We start from the raw sequence: 26696 nt of genomic DNA, 5'->3' as shown, positions 1-26696 counted from the left end.
TGCTATTTCTACTACAGCTCATGCTAAGACTACACAATATTAGTTACTGAAACATTTGGAGATGAAGAAAACCCTGGCCAAGATTTCCAGTGACTAAATGTACCAGTCTGTCAGCATGGGGTCGAGCCTGATGAGCTATAAACCACCTCATCTTAACATCGTGGGGTAACTTTTGCCCTCACTTGAGTACATTAACATCTAGAACAACATCAAATTGAATTGAATGTAGAATTTAGGCCAAAGGCCAAGCACTGGAACACATGAGGTCGTTCAGCGCTGAAACGGAAATTGAAAGTAAAAGGTTTGAAAGGTGTAACAGGAGGAAAACCTCGCACTTGCACCGAGTTAATTGTTAGGAGAGGGTGGAAAGTAGGATGGAAGAAAGAGAATATGAAAGGAGGAACCGTAAAAGGAACGAAAGGGGTTGCAGCTAGGGGCCAAAGGTAAGCCACAAAGAACCTTAAGTAATGCCTACAGTGCACCACATGAGGCGCACTGACAGCACTAAACCCCTCTGGGGTAGAATAACATCAAGAGAAGCCATGGTTAAGCTTCAAAAGCTACATACATATATGTTATAATCACAGGAAAGCCAGCACCCATTTACCTCATTACATTACAAACTGAAAATTAATGTCCAAAGTTGCACATCTGGACCAGCAATTTAATATTCTCCACTAACCAGTTCAGTAATGAACTGTTTATTTCTGTAATGTACCAATTCACATCCAAGCCTATTACATAGTTTGAGTGGAGGCAAACTTCAAAAAGGAAGTTGTTAGTTGCTGTAGTGACAGGATGATCATCATTTTTATTATTAATACTGCCTCTTATTTCAGTAAAATGGTACAAAGAACCTAAAAAAAATCTGAACGCTATTGTTTTGTATAATCTTCGTACAAAATTCATTAGTAATAAAGTTCTAGTCAATTCCTCTTTTCCAGTGATCATAACACCATAAACGTCACTTTTTATTCTCAGACCTACTAAATTCTTTTTAAATTAAGTTTCTCTGACCATGGACTTCCTGTTGACATATTCTTGGGCCCCATCTACCCACTCCAATTACAGCCTTTTACTAAGTTTTGTGTGAATACCTTCACACACTTACTCTTAAATTGCCCCTGGGAAGGTTATTTCATTAGTTCCTGAGTCATATATTAAGGGGAACAGGGGTATTCTTTGTGTCCCTGTGTGCCTGGAAAAACTCTCCTGTTTTTCTATCACCAACTAAGGAGAGTTGGTTAACTTTATCTTATAGGTATTGACAAAGCTATATTGGGTAAATTATTTCGATGTTTAGTATGTTCACAGTTAATGAATTTTCAACTGGGGATGACCTTTACTGTACTGCCACAGGGTACTCCTGGAGTGAAAATTTAGCAGAGGACAGAAGTTGTCCATTAGGAGTGACTGAAAACTGCTGACTGCTGACAGTCTATATGGTGTAGAGAATGCCATAATGGATAACAAAGGATGTAGAGAATGCCATAATGAATAAAAAAGGATGGAAAAGAAATTGGAAATAATAATTTAATGATGCAGGAAGCTCTCCCAAAGCTAGAACCATTAGTTCGCTTGCAACCACTGACACCAAAAAGGAACATGTATAAACAAACACTGGAGCATCAGTCTCATTTCATGACCATAAATCGGCTTAAACTGTAAGTGATAGGTTTCATGTGAAAATAAAGCATTTTCACAAGAGCATATTAAAAGGAGAACTTTTGAACTTTTTTATGGTATCAAGCAGGATTGTTTTGAGTATAAAAACACAATATACTGTACCAATGAAGTATATTTAAAAACTTAAAATTATTTTACATTATTTTCACAAAAGTACAAATGGTACTTTAACTTAGACTCCTTATCTACAATATTTTCTCTTGCTTGTCTCCTCCTATTTTACATATCTCTCCTTAAATAAGTTACTATTCCTACTACTTTTCACTTGTTCTTCATGTCTGAAACATAAATCTTTAGTGAGTTAACTTGTATGACAATTAAAAATACAAATATAATCCATCAAATCTGATATTCCTGTCATAGTCACATATACATATCTCACAATACATGAGAGAGAAAATTAAAAACAAACAGACCTTTAAAAGATTATAACAACAGATACAAATGTCAAGCCTAAAAATATCGAAAACACAAACAATAGACAACAGACAATGGAAAAGGGGAAAATCTCTATATTCCCAGATGGAATAAACAGCAGAAGTGGAAAGAATTATAACAAAGCTTGCATTAAGCAAGTTGGAAAGGAACGCAACATTCACATTTAATATAAAACTATCTGGATAAACATACAGTGCACTTCTTGGAACTAAATAGTTTTTTGTTTTCAAAATTTTCCTACCAACTGTTTAGGTTCCAGCTTTTTAATTTTCTCTAAAAAATGTCAACAACTATTTTCATACACAGCCACGTGATTCTCTCTCTTTTCCGAGTGACTTTCCCTTAAATTAAGATCTTCTTAAATGCTGCTGTCCCTGTCGATTCTCATAGTTTTAGTTTTGACATGTTTTCCAAGTTTATGAATCAGTTTGGAATTTTTTTTTTTTACTTCCCTTAAATATCTCTTGCTTTCTCTATCAGATTCCTTTTATTCAGCTGAATTTTCTTACATTTCTACTGTCTGAGGTTAAATCGACAAATAAAAATTTCTTTTTGTTTCCTGCATATCCAAACACCCACACTTCGAAAACTTGCAGCCCCTAATCCAAAGTAAATCCAACAAAAAAAGTAAATAGCTGTTGCAGGACTTATGTTAATCTATAGTTTAAAAGTTGCATTATCATGTGGTTCCCAAGATAAGTGTCAATGAATTTCCCACTGCATATTTCTAATATGCTACAGTTCACTTATAAAGAATGCAATCACTGGGTATGACAAGAACTTCCCATTTTACCTGTCTTGCCCCTGGTAGCTCAGTACGATAGAGTATTACTTGCGTCAGGCAACAGTCCCATACTCATATTTCACTTGAAAATGATAAACACTTAAGTGCTAGATATAAAATGAAAAAGGAAGTTGATCCTGCAGCGTACCAGAATGGCAAATGTTCAAACTCTTGTTCTTAACTTCAATCTTAGTGTCAAAATCACATTATACATCAAGAAACTTGTTCTGGTATTTATTTCATTTCAATATGAATGAAAAAATTCACTATACGTATTTACAAAACATCTGTTTGATCACAGAAATTTCCCTATTACTGTATAAAACAAATAAGAAAAAAGTGCAAGATAAAATTCCCTATTCAATCTAAAGTTATGATGTCATCAGAGGAATCACTAGGCTTTTTTGATGTGTTTGGTTTATTAGCAACATTTACTTGCGAGACAGAGCTTGACGGCTGTGTTGTTCTTGACTTATTAGCAATGTTTACTTGTGAGACAGAGCTTGACGGTTGTGCTGTTCTTGAAGACGGCTGACTAGATATTTGTTGAGTTCCTAATTGCTGCGGTGTTGTCTTATGTCCTGAGCTCTGGAGCCCAGTTAGGGTAGAAGCAGGTGACGATGTTGATGACGTAGTAGGTTTGGCCTGTGTTCTCAACTGCTGTGCTGTCTTTGCATACTGACCAGAATAAGGTGATGTACTTGTAGACTGCTTGTGGCCCCCAGAATTCGGAACATGGCTTACCGATAACTGACCGTGGCTTTCATTTCTATATGCTAATTGCAAAAGTTCCTGAGGAGTAAGCTGAGCAACTCTTCCTTGAGAACTAGAAACTGAAGTTGTCTGACTTTGACTAATTGGTCTGCTTCCCATAGAACTTCCTCCTCGAGATTTACAGTAGGTAGAGCTTTTTTCAGGAACACTTTTACTGCTATTCAATCCAAGAGAAGCTTCAAAGGCTCGGAAGAAAGATGTAGAAGGAGAGTTAACAGGCCTGACAGGTGCAATTGCTTGGCGAGACTGCGTCTTAACGCGAGGTGCTGGAGTTATGGTCATATCTTTAGGTAATGAAGGCTTACTAGAGAGGCCTGAGTGTGTTCTTCCTAAGCTACTTGAATCACTTGGTTTGGAAGATGGTATGCTACTACCTGACATAACACTATCAAGATTACTTTTTACAGGACGTCCACTTGCTTGTAGATGTTCACGGGAAACAGATACCTTTTCTGAAGAAATCTCTCGTGGACGTGTCAGAGTAGTTCCTGCAGGAAGTTTGGGCACAGTACTTCCTGATGTAGAAGATTTGAAAGCAGACACAGAAGAAGATGGATTTACTTTAGAAAGAGTTGTACTTCCAGCAAGTGAAGTGACAGGCTTGAAAGTTGTGGTCCCTGTTGTAGCTGAGGTAACTGCCTTGAATGTTGTGGACCCTCCTGAAGAGGTGCTTACTACTGAAAGGGTAGTACTTCCAGATGAAGAAGTAGGTTTAATGGTAGTAGTAGGTTTAATGGTAGTAGAACCACCTGCAAGTGATGTCATAGCTTTGAAAGTAGTGAATCCTTCTGTCGAAGATGGTGGATTCGTTACTTGCACAGAACTACTTGGCTTGAAACTTACTGAACCCTGAGAGGGACTAATAGGTTTGACAGTTGTTGAAGCTGGTAAGGATAACTTGGTTGTTTCAGTCTTTGAAGGAGAAACAGATGCAGAGGTAGTTTTAACCGGGGACGTCTGAGAAACGGACACAACAGATATATCGCATCCCTTCACTGAAGGAGTGCCGGAGGATTTCACTGGGCTGACAGTAACCGACATGTTTGGCTTTAACGGCTGACTCTGTGTACTTGGACCCTTTGTTCCAGACACTGAGGTTATGGAAATTCCATGTGCATGTGATCTAGCTGCCAAGGCACTGAGCGATGTTCTTTGTTGGTCAGGCTTAGCAACTGAAGATGACCCTGAAGTTCCCGAAGGTGCTGTACTGCTTACTACACTGACAGATGCAGATTTCACAGGAGAAATTGTAGAGCTGCTAACCATTTCATTGCCTCTATTTGGTACAGCATTACTACCACCAGATTGGTTTACCCTAGGTGGGGGCAACTTTGTGGATGTTGTTCCTAACCCTTGCAGTGAGGCCTGAAAATAATGAGCCACACAGGGAATCTGTAAGTATTTCATCAACTGACTTTGATAACTTTCAAGCTGTTTCTGGTAGTTATAAACCTGGACCTGGCCAAGGTCCTTTTTGTTTAGTAGAGTCTGGGTGCTAATCAAACTCTCATATATTTTATATGCCTGCTGAACAGCTAACATATCTCCAACAGTGCGACTGGTAGTGTTGTACACAGACCCTCGGCCTCTCCCTCGACCACGACCTGTTAGAGGTGGTCTTCCTCGGCGAGCAACAGGAGGAGCTTGGCCACTGCTTCCGGTGTTGCTCAAAGGATTCCTTACATTAGCAGGATTATTGATAGGAGCCCGGTGCGCTAGGTACTGGTGCCTATTGCAAAATGTGTCAGCTTCCCGTAGAACATTGGATCGATTTTCGACTTTAATATTCTTGTATGCTGCATATGCATCAGTCAACATCTTGGCAAAATGAGGTTCAGATCCTGGTAGATGTTTGCTAACTTGCTTATAGCACTTATATACATCAAGCAAAAATCTAAGGTGGCGATTACTATTTACAGGTGCAGGACCTTTGAACATAACTTTAAATTTATCTTTCATTGTTTGAAGACCCACCTGCGTTGCATGTTCTGACAACAACTCTCGCTCGTTATCACGTAGGTACTTCTTATCTTTGTCAGGAGAATTTTTGAGTGCTAATGCAATTTGCAGAATCATAAAGAAATCTTTCATTTGAGGGAGGATGTCCAAAATAAGTGAGACACAGCGATACATGTGAGCAGCAAAACTACCAGGTCTGTCAATTTCATCATTTGGGATACGCCACACACCATGAAAGAAATTGGAATTCTTCGGTTGCTGAATCCAAACTTTTCTTTCATTGAAGAGACCATTTACTGGCATATACCCAACATTCTGCCAGAGATGGCAGCCCAGCAAATAATTCTGAGCTTTATTATTATCCTTGTGAAACTTGGACACGTGGTAATAATGTGCCAAACGATACATAGTCTTGTAATGCTCCTGAAACCTAGAGAGACACATGCGTAGGGCAGCTAAGCATCTTGAAATGATCGTGTAATGATCCTTCTTTTCAATTACTTTTTCCTCAACAACCTGAATCTCATCATCACTTTCTTTTTTGTCCTTATCCACTGGGCCCTTTGTTTCCTCCACTGGTGCTTTGGAGTCCTGTTTGTCGTCTGCTATTTGTATCTCCTCCTTTGTGGCACTTTTGTCCTCATTTCCCGTGTCACTCAGGTGCTTCTTGGCTGGTGGCTCAACCTCAGAAACATCCTCTAATGGCCTCTTTTTACTTGATGTGTCTCCACTCAGGAAATCATCCTCCTTTGAGTCTGTTCCAGTCATGTTTTTCTTTTCTCTACAAGTTGCAAAAGAACTAGTCTCTAGTTCATCAAGGCACTTAGTGAAAGTGTCCAGTATTGCAGGATCAACATCTCTACCCTCCCTCTGATGCAAATATTTCAGAATAAAGGCATGGATGCGGTAATACATTTCCAGGGCCTCAACAGAGAACTCCTGTGGACTGTTGTAGTTTATTCTTGTTGGATATTTTGCCCTTATATTATGAAGGTAATTCGCAGCTTTCAAGTAATACTGAATAATAGTTTGCGGTGGCTTGCCTTTTTTCTCAGAAACTTTTCCTAACATGTAACAGTGAAGCCATCTCTCATCTGGAAGTCCTTCTTCATAACCATCTTCCTGTATGGTCAGTGCCCTGGTAAAGCAATTCTCAGCCAAATCAAGCATTTCATTCTTGAATTTTTCAAGCATGTCAAAGGTTTCAAGACTAATATCTGGGTTAAGCTCTTGCTTGAGAAGTCTGGAAGCATGAGAATGTACCATGTAAACTAATCCACCAAACTCAACCCACAGATTAGTGTGGTACTGATCAAGCTTGAGTGCTTGACGGAGGCACTGAACTGCAGCTTTGGCAAGAGAGAAAAAGGCCTCCTCATCTTCAATGACTTCACATGAATTCAACTGAGTCTCCAGCATGGCTTTCATGGACAAACCCAAAGGTGCCCAAGACTCAAGCCTTTCCTTATTAATGGACAAATCAAGTTTATAGTACTTGATAGCATTCTGCCATTCTTTGTTCTTAAAATAGTAATCGCCCAAAAGATAAAAACAGTCACTTATGATATCAGTAGGAGGTGCAAAAGGAGAGTAGTTACATTCCGCAACCTCCCCATTTATGTAAGCTTCGACGCCCTGCGTCTGGTCAGCTGGCTTGGCTTCATCAGGAAGGAGTGCAATTATTCTGTTCATAAATAAAAGGAAAATGAAGTCAGTTGTACCTACAGAATAGAACTTACAAGCTCCTGACAAAGTAACTCCGCCCTTTACTGTACGTAAATAGACATAATGAATGTCAGACTACAAGTAATTCATAACAAATTGAGATACACACACTGTACTAAAATATTTAAGACAACTACAGTACTTGACATATTAAAATCACTACGACGTCGACAATACTTAAGTGTTATGCTAAGATCCCAACCTTCTCAAACAAAACAACTGTCGTTAAAATAAGTGAATTTGCAAATCTTTAGTCTACTCTGTGCAATATATCATCTACTCTACCTACTATATGTCCAGAACCACAACATACACACAGACAAGGAACAACATACCTCCTGAAGAGCACAGCTGCATCATCTGTTATGGAAGGGATCTGTGATGTTTGGAAATCAGGTAAAACATTGGGTCGATAATACTGGTACAACTGCATTGCTCTTTCCCAGCAAAAAGCGATCTGGGGTACTCCATGATCACGAAGGTGTTTGTGCTGGAAAACAAAATTGTATTAAGAATTAAATCTAATTCATAGATTGTTGTGAAAAAATTAGTGAAGCAAATTGAAAGGTGGTATCTTCCACCAAAAACATCTTATCACAACACTATCACATACAACTACGGATAAATTTGTTAAAATACAAACTTGGATTTCCTTTTGGTAATACGTAAGAAATCTATTTCATAAATTACAGCTAGTGATTTGATACATACCCTTGGGTATTTTAAAGATTTTAAATACAGGAAACATCATATAACAAGTTCGATTACGTAACTTAAATGTGTCACCATTGTCAAACAGAACAGTTTAACCATAAAAATGTGTCAAATACACCACCTATATTTAAAGCATTACCAGCTCAACATACATGATGACTGAGGTTTTATTTCTATTATCAGTCCACATTCATAATCACAGTACTGGGAAACAAAAGTACTGAACGGTTAATGATCAAAACACAGTATCAATAACAATAACCTTACCTTTGATTTTTTCGAAGGATGGGAATACAGACAAAACGTGACCTGCTCAAGAGTGTGATGCAGCAACACCCTGTGCTGGCTATCAAGAGGTCGGCGAAGCTCGACAAGAAGGACGTCCAGACAATAAAGCAAGAAAATACCGTCATCATAGCAGCACCAGGAATGCCTAGGAAAGTAATGAAAAATCTATGAGACAAAGTGTGAGTGATTTTATTTAAATGGTTTTCCATTTTTTCCCTTATGTGCAGAGAGAAAATAACAATGCAGGTATTTTGTTGAAACACCTTCCATGAAATGCACAAATAAATGTGACATCTCAGTACAACTGAAAGATTATTATAAAAATGACTTCCCATTCCTGCTGTAAAGTTAAAGGAAATCACACACTGTCCTGACCTTGCATACAAGAACAACACTTGAATACTTATCCACAGACAAATGGGGGATTCTGAATCTCTGAAGAGACCCAAGAATATACACTTTAAAAACCAACTTTCCAAAATCTAGCTTTGCAAACATTAAAACTATAAAATGCATAAATCATCTACGATAATAAAATATCAAACTTAAAGGACCAATACAAACAAAATTCCTTTAAAGCCTTACTTGCCAAGCTCATCATGAGCAGTAATGAGAAAGAGTGTTGAAGGATAAGGTGTTAGTGGTCCTCTGACTGATGTAGTCACCTCGGTTCCTTTAGATTCCGTTGACTCGATGCCTTTCTGATCAACAGACCCTATTCCTTGAGGGTTACTTGTTAAACTCAAGATATCTGAAAAATGTCATTTTAGCTTGACCATATGTACACTACTCCTTTCAAATGAACACCATATCCTTTGGAAGCTTGAATTTCATGAAGGTCAATGGCCCCTGTGGGCTTGTTCCATAAGAATAAGGTTCATCTTCCAAATAATAATAATAATTTAATATACCACAAAATTACTATTTTCATTGTTACCCAGAATCATCACCATCATCAGTAAAAATATTTTTAAGTCAGCTGCTCTTGTTTTTTAATTAAATATGAAATGAATCCTCTCCACTTTCTTCTGTCCTGAGCTCTTCCTGCATAAACTCCTATCAGTTCCAGGATTTCATCTATACCTTTCCTTCATGATTTCCTTGCTTTCCTTTATGCAAGCTTTTAAAAATTATATTTAACCATATCCTTATTGGGTTACTTACCTGCTTTCTTGGTATTTTCAATATCTTCAATAGCCTTTTCGCCATTCACAGCATCACACACCTTCACTTCAGTGGTTTGCCCATCAGATTCACATGGGGAGGTGTCGCCCTTCTTGACCTCGGCGGTTTGACAGCTTTCCTCGTGAGACAATATGCGATGCAGGAGCATCCAAGGGGTCAGTGTCTCAAAGGGAAGAATAAGCGCACTCTGTGGCTTCTCTAACTGCACCACTAACATCCTGATGAGAGTTCCTACAATCTCCGACAACCGGTCCCGATCCACACCCATGACTGTGAAGGAAATTTGAACTTTCACCCTGTCTATAATTCAATATACCATCTTGCATAGTGCTGTGTAACCTTCTTGAATGTGCAGTCTAACAGCTTAGAACTCTCGCATACACTAAAGCTCCTCACATGCTATATATTTATCAAGCATTGAGCTATAAGTATTCAAAAATTTAATAAAAAGTTAAACTTTATACTGATAAGTCAAATTTTTAACAAATCTGATGGAATATATTCCCAGATAGGCATTATTATTATGATTAGGAATTACTCTGACAAGTCTCATAACAGCTTCCATTTTATGAAGCAAAAATCTGAGCAAGGTATTAGTTATTCTCGGGGCTTTGGGGTTTTCATTATATACCAAAAGCCTTCAACTACACTCACGTATGGTAACGTCATTTATCAGCATAGTATTCATAGTATCAGTGATCTTCATGAGTGTTTTGGCCCATCGATTTTTCTCCTCTTCGGCTTCTGCTCTATTGTAGCGCATGAGTGCTTCCGTCAACGAGAAGGAGCCCCAATAAATGACATCCTGAGGATGAAAAACCAATTTTATTCTGACAAGCAAACTGCAATCACTGACATCATTTTTAAATGATACGCTTTACTACACAACTTCTAGAAGATTAAAATTAGCATAAAACTTCTCAATTACCATTATAATGTAGTTCAATGAAACCAAGTCAGGCCACTCAAAAAAAATCTATCCAACATTGTGAGTAAAAGGTTTAAGTATACGATAACCATTAACAGAGCTACAATAGGAAAATATAATGAATAAAGATCTCAAATTAACTTCAATGATTTATGCAACAAAAATCTTTTCCTTACAGAAGCAAAAGCTACTGATCAAATGAAGCATGACAAAAATACAATGTTTTTACTATCAAACATATTTTTCTACTATCCATTAATCATAATTCCCATCAGCAGTAAGCATGGGTTAGACAGTGTATTGGCAGTTTCTCAATGCTTACAGGAGGGAGTATATACACTGTACATACGGCAATACTGTAATTGATTATTCTGACTCCTCCCCACTTCATTGCACCTGGGCAACTGCTTCTATGTAGAAGCCCATTCGAGATGATCTTGTGATTCCACCAGTTCCCGACCTGATCTGGAGATCATTCAACAAAAACTCTTTCCTGGCATGACTAAAAAGGAAAGTTGCCTCTCTGTTCCAAAACTTGTTCTTGACTGGTTGATTCATTCAGTTTCCAAATTACATACTAACACACTTCTACAAAAAAGAAGTTATATTTACCCAGCACTACTGTATTATGATTACTACTAAGATTGCTTCTTACTTCAAAACACCATTGATACTTCTTCTAGTCCTCGATACATGGCTAGCATTCCATATGAAATGCTACTGCCTCAATCTGCTGAACAGAGAAACACTCCTCCTCACTTTAAAACAAAGAAAACAGATTAATCTGGAGACTTTTCACATAAGCTCCACATGAAACCTTACCTTATACTCTGAGAGCTTGAATAGAGAATCCACAAGAATAGCCAACTGTGTTTGTCGAGTTGGCAGAGTTACCCCTGGGCGTGACTTGGGCAGCGGTTCGTGGAAAATCGTAGTTAGCAAGTCTGCTACCACTCTATACCGCCCATCGGTATAATTGTCAACAACCTGCTCCAACATGTGAGACCTGTTAAAAAACAAGACAAAAGTTAATATGCAAAATCCAACATATAAAACAAGACCATGTTCCATAAACTCAATAACATCTGTTGGATTCCAGCATGTTTTATTATATGCAACAAACTTCAGGATCCCTGACATATGACAATTCTCAGGGCCTTCCACTTTAAGAAACCAATTCCCAACACGGTACAGAAAACTAGGACAATTTTCCTTAGACATAATTTGCTACATTTTAGTCACTACTAAATAATCATTAAAGTCATTAAGAGTCAGTCACTACTAAATAATCATTAAAGTCATTAAGAGTCCGTGCAAACAGAATATGGAGGCCAAGCAAAAACATCAATCACACTAACCTCTGCAAAACATTAAGCTGACGTTTCACTTCCGAGTAGCACACGACAACGTTATCTGATTCTACTCTTGCTCTTATACAACAATACTCGTTACCTCCTTCACTGGCCAGATGATCTAGATCAGCCAAAAGCTGCAAATGAAAATGTTATGTCACAATATAAACTACAGTTCACATATAAAAACTATAATCCTAAGATATGCATAAGGCAAAGATGCTTGAGTGCTGTTAAAACCATAGTTTAATATACTATTTGGTCAAAAGTCCACGTTTACGTGCATTTGGTATTTCCTTGATTGCTTTCCATACTTCACATATCTAAACCTTTTTATACGGTAAACAGTAAGTCGTATAACCTTGCTTCTTTACCACAAACAATTTACCTTACGTTTCCTCTATTATATCTTCTAATTTATGTACTGATACATACTTTGATGGTAAAGTATATGTAACATATAGAATACAGTACAGTACTTCAAAACTAATTTACTGAATTCATTCACACTAAAAAAATCCTTACCAGCTCCAAGTAATAAGCAGCTTCTTCCGGCTGCCCTCGTACAAGTCTTATCTGAGACTGAAGCCACTGCAGGCGCGTGTGAAACTGGGGCGCTTCCTCTAGCCAAATGTCTCCTCGACCTAACATCCAAACCAAACGGTAAATATCATCCTCTAAAAGGCTTTCATATTTACTGAATGGATTTAACATCGACCTGTTTTCACTGAAATACAAAGTGTGACTCAGAACATAATCAAGGCATGACATTAATAATAGGTAAAATTAACCTGTATTCAATCTGCATACCAAAATGTCATGACATACAAGCCATTTATACTAATGCCTATATTGGAAATGCATACAATAATGTGCAATATATACATATATATTATTTCTAACTCATATTGGGATTAAACTCAGGACCTTTCAGTAGATAGATAAGGGTGTTGCCAACCAGGACACAGTTTATAAATGAAGCTGAAACCATAGTTCTTACAAAAGTCCCCAAAGAGCTACCTCAGAAGGATGAACACCTTGCACTAGTGAGTTCTACCCAATATCCCAAAACAACTGGTAACCAACTGATGGCTTTTAATTTGAATTACTCCACTGAGTAATGTGATAGAAGTAAACATTATACCTAACAATGTGCTATATATATATAGAAATAAATTTCTATCTCGCATTGGCATTGAACCCAGAACTCTTTGGCAGGACACAAAGGTGCTTCCCAGACCAGAGAGGTTATAGGTGTAGTTTAAGAGCAATAAAATAACTATGATAAGTATCTCCAAAACACAACACCCATGACCCTTCCTACCAAAATATCCAACTTCAACAGTACCAGTCTTCATTTTTCACCTTTTCATGCAAGCGCATCATAACATGAAGTCCAGCATACATTCTTTGAATCAAAGATTCACCTACTTATTTCAATCTAAGAGGTATCTATTCAATTATTCTTCCACTTGCCTGATTGGAGTGTTAAGCTTCGATGACTGATAAACACTGCAACAAACTTCCCAGTGTGTAAGGGCAAGTAATGATTCATCACGAAGCCTTTGGATATTTTCTCTTGGATTCCAAGGGTTTCCATGGAAAACATGGTTCCTGTTGGAAGAACGAATATTATATTCTAAGATCAAAGCTTTCTCAGTGGCAGGGGTAGGATGTTAAAATTCCAGGGTGAAAGTTATTTACAGATCAAATCAGGTTCTTGAATCCTATGCTTTTAAAAACATTTGTTATCTCTAATCATACGGATAGTGATGCTGATAACTCCTATCTACATTTTTAAGTTGCCTATCACATCTCAGAGAAAATATTACCAAGTCATTATATACAATTATATACAGAAAAAATTGTCAAATTTTTCAAGGGCTAATTTTCAGTCCTCCATGACCCAGAAAGGCAGATTAGTGTTATTCACATAATGCTAAATGAATGAAGATTCAGTCACAGAATGAAGGTAAAGGTAAACATTGGAAAAAAATTCACCATAGATTTTTAAGTAAAATCTTTGTAGATCAGTGTACAGAATAAAATCTCAAAACTTTTCATCATGTGTACCATAATGAAAGACCAAGAATAATAGTCAAAAGATGCTTGGCGTCAAATTGAAATAGTTTAATACTAAATGCTATACTAATGAGAAAGGTTCAGAAGTCTTGTGAAACCTACAACAAACTCAACTGGAACCTCAAAAGTTGAAGCAAGGATGCAACGCTTTACTACCCAAAAACAATTTTTGTATTTTATATAATTTACTCACATTTTTATTTATTCATTTAATAATTTAATCTATTTTTGTATTCTAATAAATGACCTCTTCTTTTTTACTTCCTAATACCTTCTGTTACCTCTTTCAAACGAACACCATATTCTATGGGAGCATGAATTTCAAATCAATGGCCTCTGTGGGCTTGTTCCATAAGAATAGGTTTCATCTTCTGAACAATAATAATTATTTTCACTGACCTCACACGTGGATATACTTCCGTAAACACCTTGGCAGCACTGATGGGCCAGACGTATTTGTGACGTTTCATAAGAACTTTTAGGAACTGTTGCAAAAGGTGGAGTATACCACCATTGCATTCAAACTTCAGCAAAAATGCTTGTACCTGCAATAATGTTACCAAACAATAATGTTCAACATCACTAACATTTTTATGTCAGGTCATTACTCCACCTACTGTAATTCAATTAAATACTAACAAAATGTTATATATTCTTCATACTGAGAAAGACAAAATCATAAGAATGACTAAGAGCCACATAACCTGTCTACATATTCTGCTCTCTTAATAAAATTCCTCTTTAAAACAACATGGATGGTCTATAATTAATACTAAATGCTACAACAAATCATCCTTACAGTGCTGATGGAGCAAAAAAAATAAATAAATAAAATAAAATCATTTCGGAGCATGTGGAGTGTAACATTTATCACAGTATACTAAGGTCACAATTCAGCCTCCACCATTATAATCAATAGGTACATGCTTAATAATAATCTGGTTATGACAGGAAGGTTATTTACTAATATATTATATAGTTAAACAAGACAATGAGTCACATTCACACTCTCATACGAACTGCAGGAAGGATCTGTTTTGAAATGCAACATGAAAATTGGAGCTACAAGCAGTTGCGACAAAATGAACATGACCTGTTCTTAGGTCTGTTTTCAAGTCAAATTTGTACACACATCAGAACAGGTACCACATCACACTAACAGAAAGATAGCCTAAGACTGCTGGAATTCAGCTTAATGGGGTGTTAAATCAACATTATTTAAAAACCTTTTATGCTAAGCAAATAAATTTTTTGTATTTGTCCAAGCATTCATTAATAAAACAAACTATTTGAATGACATGTTCAACTACAGCACCTCAAAACCAACTACAGTCAAACAAACGACAAACCTGTGCTTCTTCAGGTGACGTCGTTGACAAAATCATCTCTTCTCGTTGCTGTTTCAAGAGATCCTTCTCATTTACAGCACTTTCACCATTCTGTTTATCCTGCGCTTCTTCGGCAACTGAGTCGACCGTCTTCTCTTTTCCCGTGGGGGTGGTGGTGTCGTCTTTAGCCTCCTTATCTACGGGTGGTGACTTGTTTTCTACAGGACTTGCTTCTGCATTCCCCGTTTTCTCTGCATCTGTCTTCTCCTGAGCATCTTTTGAAGGAGCCAGCTCCTTGCTGTCGTTGGTTTTATCAGTTTCCTGAACATTATCTTTGGGAAGATCATTTTTAGGCTGGCTATTAGCATCTGGCAGCGCTGTCGACTTCTGTGAATTTGTATCGCTTACTCCTGATGGATTTACACTGTTTTCAGGTTTCTGTTCTTTCTTTTTATCTTCCAAATTCGCATTCCTAAAATAATGATAAAAAAATGATACAGAAACAAAAAAATTAAAAACTGCATCCCAAGAAAGACAGCCTGTATTTTACATTCAACATTCAATTCAAGGGATTTATTTAAAAACATTTATCTATAATGGTAGCTGGGCAAAAATTAATCATAATATAACTGATATGTACAAGTCTGTTAAGCTAAAGTGTTACTGAGAAATACATTCAAACAAGGACCTACATACAAACAGTACACCTCTAATATACAAATCTTTAAACCAGAACCTGCCACTGAACACTGACAAAATATTACACTGTTATAGTTTTTTAAACTAATAATCTATAAGAGCTAAAAAATTACTTACAACAGAGCAGCGGGAACAAAACTCCTCAGTAAATCAGCCCATGTCAAGTACTCAGCTTCTTCAATAGCTCCAAGTAGCTTGGATGAAATTGTTCTTCTGCGACGTTTCGCATCCCGCTCCTGTCGTCTACCCCAGTAGTCTAACTGTTCCAGTTCTCTCTCAAGACCTCTTTTGGTCCGTTTGGATTTTCGGCCTTGGGAGGACACCCCAGATTTACTGTTTGCTTCGGATGTAGCCGCATTGCTCTCCTCCAAGTCAATGTATCTCTTACTGTTGGTATCGTTATCTTTGCTGAGAGCATCATTATTTTCTTCAAAGTCTCTGCCTTTCATTCTGGCATCTAGGTTTTTTTCTTTATCAGCTTCATTATCAGATTTCCCATCTGTTTGTTTATCTTTTGATGATTCCTCAGGCTGGTCCTGTTCGCAAATGTTTTTCTCTGCCTGATCTGACTGCGTATCCGCATTCTCCACTTCCTGCCTGGTTTCCTCCTCCTCCTGCTCAGCGTAGTTGGTCTCGCCTTCGTCCTCCTGACTTGAATCCCCCCGATGGATTTCCTCCTGCTCACCGTCAGCGTCCTGATCTACCTCTACGTCTTGATCAGCATTCTCTTGCATCTGTTCATGGTCCTGATACTCTTCTGTCATTTCCTGGGCATCCTCCTCTTCCCCTTGATCCATAGAATGAAAACGGTCGTCATCGTCCTCGTCTTCATAAACACCACCGTCAAAATACTCAACATAATCATTATCATAGTCAAAGTCTGGCTCTGGTAAACCCAGAATTTCAGTTGGCTGCAGAGCCATGATTCCTTTCAAAGCATTGACAGCTGCTTCTGTTTCTGTTACTTCTGCACACATCATTCCATCCTCTTCCATGCCTTCTTCTACTTCATGGTACACTTCACCCTCTAACTCCACTTCAGTTTCCTCCAAAACGCCCTCCACTTCTTCCATGACACTTTCTTCAATTTCTCTTTCATTTCCTTCCATTCCAGGTTCACCTTCTTCTGTGGCTAGATTTCCTCCAGCTTCATCAGCATCGCAGTCTCCCATTTGTTCATTTACACATTCAATATTTTCATTTCCCTCCAGTACCAAATCCCTCCCATGCTCCTCCTCATTACCACCCTCATTCCCTTCATTTTCACAATGAACATTTTCTTGGCCATCTTCCACCACTTCTGATTCTTCAGCAACTTTCCTTCCGTCACCATTTTCCTGTTCTTCCACATTACAATGCTGCTCTTCCTCCATCCTCACTTCTTCATCCTCAGCATCCTCAATAGTGACAGTCCTTGGCCTTCCACTGTCTGCTTTTTCAGTGTTGTCTACTTTTTCAGAGCTGTCTATTTTTTCAGGGCTATGTTCCTCTTGCTTGTGAACGTCATCTTCCTCATGGCTGGATACGAACGACTGGTCAGCATTTTCTTCCTGCTCCACGTTAACTGAACACTGATTCTTGGAGTCATCTCCATCTTTTACTACAGTTTCCTCCACTGAAACCTTATCTTGCACCTCATTGACTACTTTGTTACTGATGTTTACCTTCTTAGGAGTCTCACTTCCTTCTCGCTCATCGCCACTCTGTTCTATGGCAAACTCATCTTCATCTGTCACAGATGTACTTAGAGAATTTTTACCTTGCACCAACTTCAAGTGACGATCTTTGTAAGCCGAGGCATTAGTAAATCCCTGGAAATCATTATCTGATTCCATTTCAAACACTGGCATGTCTGGAACAATATCCCCTTCTACTTTTGCTATGTTGTCTGGTTTCTCCTTGGCAGGATCCTTCACCCCTGATGAGTCAGGTTCAGCTTTAACAGTTTCCGATGGATCTTTCACTCCAGCGTTTTCCTCTACATCACCTTTGCTCTTATCGCTCATTTCTGCTTCCCTTACTTCTGAATGGGAGTTATCCTCTTCCTTTGCTCGGTTCCCCTTGATTTCCTCTCGAGTAATTTTAGTATTATCTTCAGATTCGACTCTACTGCCTTCAGCCCGAGGGGCAGTCACGGCTCCATCATCAGACTTAGTATCTTCCTGACGCGAGGTATCGCTGTCGACAGACCTTCGTTTTTCACTCACCCTAAAGGAATCCTGACTCTCCCCTAACTCTATCGTTCGACGCCTCCCCGATATGCGAATGGGGTTACCCAGGAGACTTTCAGTGGAATTTCGGTCCCTTTCAATACCTTTACCAATGTCTTGACTTCCATAGTCTAAGGGAGTGACCCCTAAGTCCTCCATTTCCATTGCCCGATCTTTATTCTTAATATGATTCAAGGCATCATAGACATCAATTCTGCCAGAAAAAGACTGAAAATAAAATAATAATATCAGAGATGCATTTTTTATAATTACATATATAAAAGGATATTAAAAAAAAAAACTTTAGTTTGTAACCATCTATGACAGATCATTCTTCCAATAAATATTATGAGAACCTCCAGAAACAATATCAAAATGATATGAGTCAGGGTGTGGAAATCACTTGATATCAAGAGTGGCACAAACTAGTAAAATGAAGGTGGCATTAAGACATCTGCTATTAGGAACAACGTAAAATTTCACTTGCTCATACTATATATAACAGAATAACAACACTGCCAAGTCATAATTCTAAACTTTCAGAGGACTCCCAAATACTGTCATTAAACAGTGAAAACTGGAATAAGCTCAGGTTAATGAAGTTGGTATTTCTCATTATGAGGAAACAAAGTTTCCCTTCAAATTACAAAATGTTACTACTCTTTTTCAGCCTTCAAGAGACAATCTTTGGTTACTAACACTCAATTACACAAAACAGGACATCATTATTACCCTTACTAATGTACAGTATAGTGTAACCAGGCCACTGAATCATCATGCAACACAATTGCTGCATAAGACCTCTTTCTTCTGATATCTTATTCTGACGTGTGCATTTAAGTTGCAATTTTAATAAAAAAAAAAAAAAAGTTTTCTCCTGGGTCCTTCCCCTTCCATAACAAGATGGTTTGGAATTCATAAATTTAGTTGTACTGTATAAAGTTTTGGGCACCAACAGCACAAGTAAGCAACAGAATTCCAAGAAGGCTATAAGTTACAGAAGGCTTTTAGTATACAGTGGTATAAAAATGCTGTACAGTATACAGAATCCGTGAAAATTTATTCATGATTTTTTCTTAAAAAACTGCACTTAGAAATCTCACTGTATAGATTAAATTAATTTCAAAATTTGAATGACAATTAAAATAGCTAGGGCATTTTCAACAATTAACTAAAAATCAATTCAGACATACAAAACAATGAGCATTTAAAAACTCCTTTAAGATGAATCCATACCTGTAGCGCTAAACATTGTAAACATTAAATTCATCACTAAGTTCTACAGTATAACCTTATAAGCTACTGGAATAAAATACCATGCTTTTGTAGTTTATTGAGCTAGATTCCTTTTCACTGGGCACAAGCACACAGCTTTCTGCCTTTTACTTTCCACACAGTGCCTGTGGTCCCTTCCAACCCAGCCGTCCAACTTCTTTAACCTTATCTTGCTCCAAGTTGCATCTTTCATATCCGAAGCCTTTGGATGAACCATCCAAGTGTCCAGAAATGTGGTTTTAATTGTTAGAATTAGGTTTTTTTTTTAAGTGAAAGCTTGAGCAAATATTTTGAAAGGACATAAAAGTTGCTGCAATTGTGAGAAGAAAAGACATTCTCACAATTCCAGTATTGCAACTGGGAGATCTGGGGCATATCATTCCCAATATAATGCTGAAATAACAGTCAACTTGGGGCAATGGACAATTTACCTAAGATCATGTGTGAGATGTGTAATATATTACTGAAATCCAATAACAGTTAAAAAAAGAATATTGAAATCCAACAAAATTTTAAAGGACAAAAGAATGCTTTGCTATATTTCCACCACACACTAGTGAATGATAAAACTATGAATACATATTAAGCAACATTTCTTTACTTACACTGCTATCATCTTCAAGCAAAGAATCATACGTGGACATGAGCGACTTGCCCAGATCCTCCCAAGTCAGTTGTTCAATTGGTTTCCGCAACTTCTGGGAAGACATTTGCACTGGGGATCGTGGGGTCTTATTGGCAGGGCGCAGAGATTCACACGTTGATATGAATTTATCGCCCAGAATTTTGTCGTAATTCACTTTCTTAAACAGGACTTCACTGAAATTCAAACATACAATTCTCTGCTGAACCTTCCAACATTAGCTGACCTACTGAACAATAATGAAAAAATATTTCATTATTGACAACTTACACAAGAGGCATATGTAAACTGCAAATTCAGTTAGTTACCACTTACTAAACAGTAAATTTTTAAAATGTAGTATTCTATAAAATACAACATTTTTCTTGGAAAACTATCTAAATAATTCACAACAACACTCGCAAGGTTTCTCATATCTGTTAAACTTTAATTCAGTCACAAACTTCCCACATGATGGTAATTTTATCATTTTCAAATTCTAATGGAAAAGGTATAAGAATTCGGAGTTGCTAGTTATCAGATAAACTACTAATGGAAAAGTTTCTCTTACTAGTGTGCTAATTTAATATGACACTAGCCTATATGAATTTACAAATCAACTAGAAAACCTTAACACAAAACAGAATAATTCAAGGGAATTCAACCTAAAAGACATCATCAAAGTAAGGTTCTCTCTCTCTCTCTCTCTCCAAATAAAATACACCTACCTGTTCTTGACAAAAAATTTCACGTCTTCTTTCAGGGATGGTTGGAACTCGAATATTTTTTCCGTGAAGGCCAATGCCTTTATGTAACCTGGATCTCGTTGCAGTGCAAGTGCTGCCAACCCAAGGCAGTCCATGTATGATCTTAGGATGAAAAGCACTGATAGGAGCTGATCTATACATGGCCAGTGATTTGGATTAACATTATAACCCTGTAAAGAGAAAAAGCCACAACTTCTGTCATTTTTTAATAGCAACTATTAATTTCAAAATTTATTAAATTATTACAGTTGTACGTAACCTCTCTCCCAACGAATGACTTTAATAACGAACCCAAACCCTTCGTAAAAGATAAATTTGGCTGTCACTACAAACTGCAAGAGGGATAGATTAATTTCACTGCTGACTAGTCAAGTGGCAGCAGAGATGGGTACTTCCAAAGGAGATGGACAAGATTTTGAACAGGCAACTGCAAAATTATAAATTGCAAATGAAACATTGTTGAGTTACGCGGTGTTCTAGAATTTGCCAATAATTAGGGGAAAGCTCTGGGAAGCACTTACAATAAAATTATTTAGGACAACTGCAAAACTGCAGTTTATGTTTTGGTAATATTCAACAGTAATAGAAAATAAGCCACAACTGATACAGTAGTAAGAAAATTCTAATACAATCAACAGTCTCACATTATGCCACTGATGAAATAAAGTGAATCAAGGCAATTCAACACAAACTGGCAAGAAATATATACCTCCTGAAAAGCCACCAATGCCAATTCAAAATCATGGACTTTGATAGCCGATGCTCCCAGTCTGTGCCATACAGTCACTTCAGTTTTATCTATCTGTACAGCCTGCCAAGAGAGAAAAAACTTAATAGACCTGTATTACAAAATAGAGCACAAGATTATTACTCTAAAAATTCAATGCTTGCTTGAACTTTCTTATCAGTTTGGTTATTCAATATATATAAGCATGGGTATTTCAACTGCAAATCCAAAAGTAACTAATGAAGCAAGCATTGTTGCTAAAAGGTATGTATTTAAAAAGATCACATGACGATCGCTAAACCTGGTCTTACAAAAGATGACAACTCATACCAGGTGTGAAAATGGATGATGCTGAATTCATTAATTACACAGTTAAAAAATACTGTAGGAACAATACCTGCATTTATACAAGCAACAATAAATCCAGGTGGAAACATTAACTTACCTCCAAGTAATATTCCACAGACTTTTCAAACTCCCCTTGTTTGTAAGCTAAATTACCCAAATTCTTAAGGCAGGAATACTTCAGAGCCAAGTCTTGCGGTAATGTCCCTCCAGGTTCTACACCCTCTGGCCAGCAAGCCTGGAAGATTATGCAAAAAGATTTTTTATTTAGTATCAAGCTCAAACACTGTTATCTTCATATCTAATGTATCATATAAACATGAATACCACATCCTTTATCTTCCCACTAAATCATAGAAGAACATAATGACATGAAGAAAACCAAGTACTGAAATAATTTAATAACTTTGAGTTTTACCCAGAGAAATATGTAAAATAAATTGTGAAAATATTTTGTGAATACTATAAAAGCATCAACGAGAGAGAGAGAGAGAGAGAGAGAGAGAGAGAGAGAGAGAGAGAGAGAGAGAGAGAAATTACACATGAAAGCTACAATGATACAGAATAACTAAAAACTGGTGATGGAATAAAAGCTGTTCATGCTACAAATTCACCAGAGTATTCAAATAATTTATCAATAAACAAAAATAACCAAAACAAAACTATACCTTAATGCCTCCAAGAGGAGTTGCATTTCAATAGTGACTAAGCAAAAACGCACTAACTCCTTCGGTGTCTCAAGGAGTCAAGAACATTACTGTACTAATAAACCTGTACAAACCTTTTCAATATATGGATTCTGTAGCACCAGGCAAAACTGTTCATAAGCTTGCTTGTATTCTTGAGAGGCGTGGAGTTTCAAAGCTCTGTTGTAATTCTTTGCGGCTTCTGCCTCCAGGGCCTCGCGTGTTGGTCCTGCATCTTCTTCGTCACTGCTGCCACAACTGAAGTCGTTTAATGCTGCTATGCGAGTCATCTTTGTTCGTTTTTTAACTTCCCTAACCAGGAAGTTATCTCTTTGCAACTAATGTTTATTAACCTGGAAAAAGGAATTACAGTATTTCTTCAAATAAAATTCTAAATTGATTAACATTCACACATTACAATTTACTACACAGTCATAACTAGTAGTAGACACAAAATAATCGTCAAACAAATCAACTCTTCCCGTCAGACTTCAACCAGTCGCCAAATGCAACACAATCTGTTAAAAAACTAAAAACGGATTCTATATTGGTTTCAAATTCACCACCCCCGCAAAAAAGTTACCAAAGCTATTACAGGGGCAGACCTCTCCTCATCTGAACTAACATTCTCACCTGCTTCAACAAACCATATAAAATACTTTTTCATATTTTCTGCCAAGGCCTCTTCAATTTAATCTACCAACATACTTGGAGATTTTTCAAGTTCATAAACTCTCTGCCACGGCCCAAGAAATTCTCAGCCATGGTCCAGTGGTGGCCTGTGTTGTTGGCATCTAAAGCGGTACCAGACGCACAGTCATGGCTAACTTTAACCTTAAATAAAATAAAAACTACTGAGACTAGAGGGCTGTAACTTGGTATGTTTGATGATTGGAGGGTGGATGATCAACATACCATTTTGAAGCCCCTAGCCTCAGTAGTTTTTAAGATCTGAGGGTGGACGGACAGAAAAATAGCCATCTCAATAGTTTTCTTTTACAGAAAAGTAAGAACTTCATTTATTAAAAGTGAATATGCAAAATAAAAGTCAAAATAGCTCTTTGGTAGCGTTCTCATAGCTATCAATTCATGCCAAATAGTCCTAAGATAATTAGATGAAAGACATGAAAGAAAAATATGGGAGAAATCAAGATGACAAGCTATTCACTAAACTTAGGTTAGGCTAGGTCTCCACTAAAGAGGGCAATGAATGAAATTTAAATTATCCATGAAAATAAAATAAAAGTCATATACATAAACATACGAAATAACTGAATGACATTTACAAAAATGAAATTCACTCCATCACAAAGAAACAAAAGGCAAATGCACAGCCAACTGTCAAACTGAATACAGTACTGTATTCTATTTAAATTGGAAATGAGGAAGCAGCCACATTCCTTGTTGGCTTTGCAACCATTGAATTGCAATACAGTGGAAGTGTTACTTACAGTGATCCTAACCTACTTGGTGAGAGCATAAGTTAAAAGTTAAGTATACCTTAGTTTAACCAGACCACTGAGCTAATTAACAGCTCTCCTAGCGCTGGCCCAAAGAACTAGACTTATTTTACGTGGCTAAGAACCAATTGGTTACCTGGCAACGGGACCTACAGCTTATTGTGGAATCCGAACCACATTATACCGAGAAATGAACTTCTATCACCGGGCATAAATTCCTCTGATTCTTCATTGGCCGGCCAAAGACTCGAACTCAGGTCTAGCAGGGTGCTAGCCGAGAACTCTACAGTCTTGTCCAACGAGGAACTGGCGAGAGCGGAGCAGACATAGCCTGACACAGGACACACTTGCATGATAGGCTGGCAGAAGAGCAATGTTACACAGTAAAGAACATAAACAATAAACCTGACCTGGTCAATTTTTCGTTAACCTACGGCAGCTAGGATCCACAGATAAGCATCTTGTTTATTACCTAGGCCTACCCTTATCCTTTCACTTCCAATGACATTGGTAATACCCAATACACGTCAGGCCTACTTAAACTGTATCTAAAGGTTGGTTTGGACCGAATGCAGAGAAGGGGAGTCAGGGCTACATTAGGCCTAGTAAGCATTTTTGTAGGAGGTATTTCAGAGGGAGTAGCCTATAACCTAACCAGTAAAACTACATAACAGCTCTGCATGGGGTATTACATTGGAAATTCACTTTTTCTATAATACCATGGTTGGTTATCAAGAATTTACCGTTATTTTTTGTCCGTCGTCTGTAATTCACCTCAGAACTGATGTTGTATGCTGGCCAGCATGGAAGGCTATTGCGCATGGGCACTGTAATAGGGGAACTTTTGGTAAAAAGTGGAGTTTCCTCTCCCCCCTCCCCTGCTAAGTAACACGGCCTACTAGGTTAGGTTAGGGTACATTAGGTTAGTATGATTCCTTCCATAATGCATTTCCTTAGCCATTCCCTTCCTGAACATTCAGCTTGCTCATGACTTGCGCATCCTCGGAACTGTTCCATACAACCAGTGTTTTCTCCCAGTGTACTTCCCCACCCAAAACCCTGAGTTCCCACAGGGTCCCCAACATTGCTGGGTAGAGCTGTATGTTAATAAAAGTTGACCGACGATAAAATACACCACCTACTTCATCAGCAACACTAGAAGTATAGGAAAAATCAATTTCCGAGGTGATAATTTGTGCGGAGCTGTTATGCAGAAATACCAACTAACTTAACCTTGGACGCCGTGCCCTAACCTGGCCAGAGAGGCCCCGCCCCTCCCAGACAACACTAGGTACTTTGCGACCAACTACTCTGCACTCTACCAAGTTTAAATGTGACAACAGCCTGACTAACTTCTCTGAAAGTTAAATTGGTAAAACTTTACTTCAGTTGCAAGGCCTAGGCCTAATTCCCGCCAGTCATTGACCGGGACATGTTCCTCGTATATAAATGGATATAACCTTTCCTGTAATGCCAGGTCCTGACCTAACCAGATCTCATTTACCTAACCTAACTTAGGGTGAAGCGCCCTGACCTGGCCGAGGGGGGGAGAGGGCAACCACCCAAAAAGGGGGTAACTTGTCCCTGTCGGCGACTGACGGGAATCAGGCTGCGCAGCCGAAGTCCAGTTTTACTGTTAAATAGGAGTATTTAGTTTATAGGCCTATTTATATTAGCCTACGCAGTAACGTAATGAATGAAAATAAAAGGTGGTGTTAATTTTGAGTATTTCCTTTTATAACAAGCATGTATAGCCTATCCACATCCCGAAATTGAAACATGACCTTAAAAAAAGCATAATTATCTCCAATTTAGGCCTAGCATCCGCGTCCGGAAACCTTCTCTAGGCCTAGGCCTAATGTATCCCTAGGGGATAGAGGCCCGTCATATGTTACCGTAAACCACTCTGCCTAATTCTCGCTACAGTTCTTAAAACGAAACCTAAAGACTGTCTACTAATCAATTACCTACCTAATGACTGTCTCCAATCAATTACCAATCGGTTAATGTGGCTCGAGCGAGTTACCAGCCTGGGGTAGGCCTAAGTAAACCTGTCAAATCAAACGTACGCCACAATCAGCCTTCAAAAGGCTTAAATATCATTCAAAAAGCCTATAACAATCTTCAAGGGTTGAGTTTATCATCTTTACAATCATACTTCCCTTACAATTAGGCCGTTTAAATTAAATGCGGATACGACGTTCCAACTTCAACCTGTCAATCAAATCTCCCACAATCCAAGCCCACTACAACAATCTTATTTATCACTCAAAAGGCCTATAGCAATCTCCAGGAGTTAAATTTACAATTTCTACAATCAAACTCACCTTAAGATAATGTTTTATATACAATCCATTTAAACGAAGTGCGGGGACGAAGACTTTGCCGCGTCCATTGTTTACAAACGGGAGACGTGAGGTCGACGGTAGCCAATCAGAGCGAAGAGCCGGCTGGCCAATCAGAATCAAGGAAATTGAAAGCACTCGCTCTATATTGTTTTGGTCATCGTTGAATGATGAAGATTATTTTCAAGCGCTTTTATACAAACACTCACACATATATATATATTTATATATATAAAGACAAAATCCACGAAGGAAAGGAGTACTACAAGGCCTTTCGACTTCTTGCCTATGCTTTCCTTTTCCTTCGAGGATCTTGT

At 37.9% G+C, this 26696-nt stretch overlaps 1 protein-coding gene across 1 annotated transcript; it reads right to left on the bottom strand.

Moving 5' to 3' along the window:
- Positions 1-1780: 1780 nt before the first annotated feature.
- LOC136853003 (uncharacterized) lies at positions 1781-26474 on the bottom strand. The gene is made up of 19 exons (XM_067128127.1): positions 26362-26474; positions 22670-22927; positions 21989-22126; positions 21526-21627; positions 20778-20986; positions 20033-20246; positions 16060-18380; positions 15265-15715; positions 14315-14460; positions 13310-13447; positions 12359-12560; positions 11840-11970; positions 11304-11487; positions 10208-10358; positions 9533-9823; positions 8954-9119; positions 8348-8513; positions 7702-7856; positions 1781-7325 (listed from the first exon to the last, which is right to left on the bottom strand). Exons 2-19 carry the CDS (start codon positions 22862-22864, stop codon positions 3269-3271), a joined length of 9417 nt encoding a protein of 3138 aa, XP_066984228.1. The 5' UTR covers positions 22865-22927; positions 26362-26474; the 3' UTR covers positions 1781-3268.
- Positions 26475-26696: the final 222 nt, after the last annotated feature.

This window comes from Macrobrachium rosenbergii, chromosome 26, assembly GCF_040412425.1.
Source record: "Macrobrachium rosenbergii isolate ZJJX-2024 chromosome 26, ASM4041242v1, whole genome shotgun sequence".
Lineage (NCBI taxonomy): Eukaryota > Metazoa > Arthropoda > Malacostraca > Decapoda > Palaemonidae > Macrobrachium > Macrobrachium rosenbergii.
Note: the sequence above shows the minus strand (reverse complement) of the source record. Positions and strands in the feature narration are given on the sequence as shown.

Excerpts from the sequence above, each read along its gene's own strand:
- LOC136853003 (XM_067128127.1), bottom strand. The coding sequence starts at position 22,864 with ATGACTCGCATAGCAGCATTAAACGACTTCAGTTGTGGCAGCAGTGAC. Across the intron at positions 15,716-16,059 it reads TTTGTTCCCGCTGCTCTGTT|GAATGCGAATTTGGAAGATA; the intron begins GTAAGTAATTTT and ends TCATTATTTTAG. Across the intron at positions 12,561-13,309 it reads AAGCTTAACACTCCAATCAG|TGAAAACAGGTCGATGTTAA; the intron begins GCAAGTGGAAGA and ends TTTGTATTTCAG.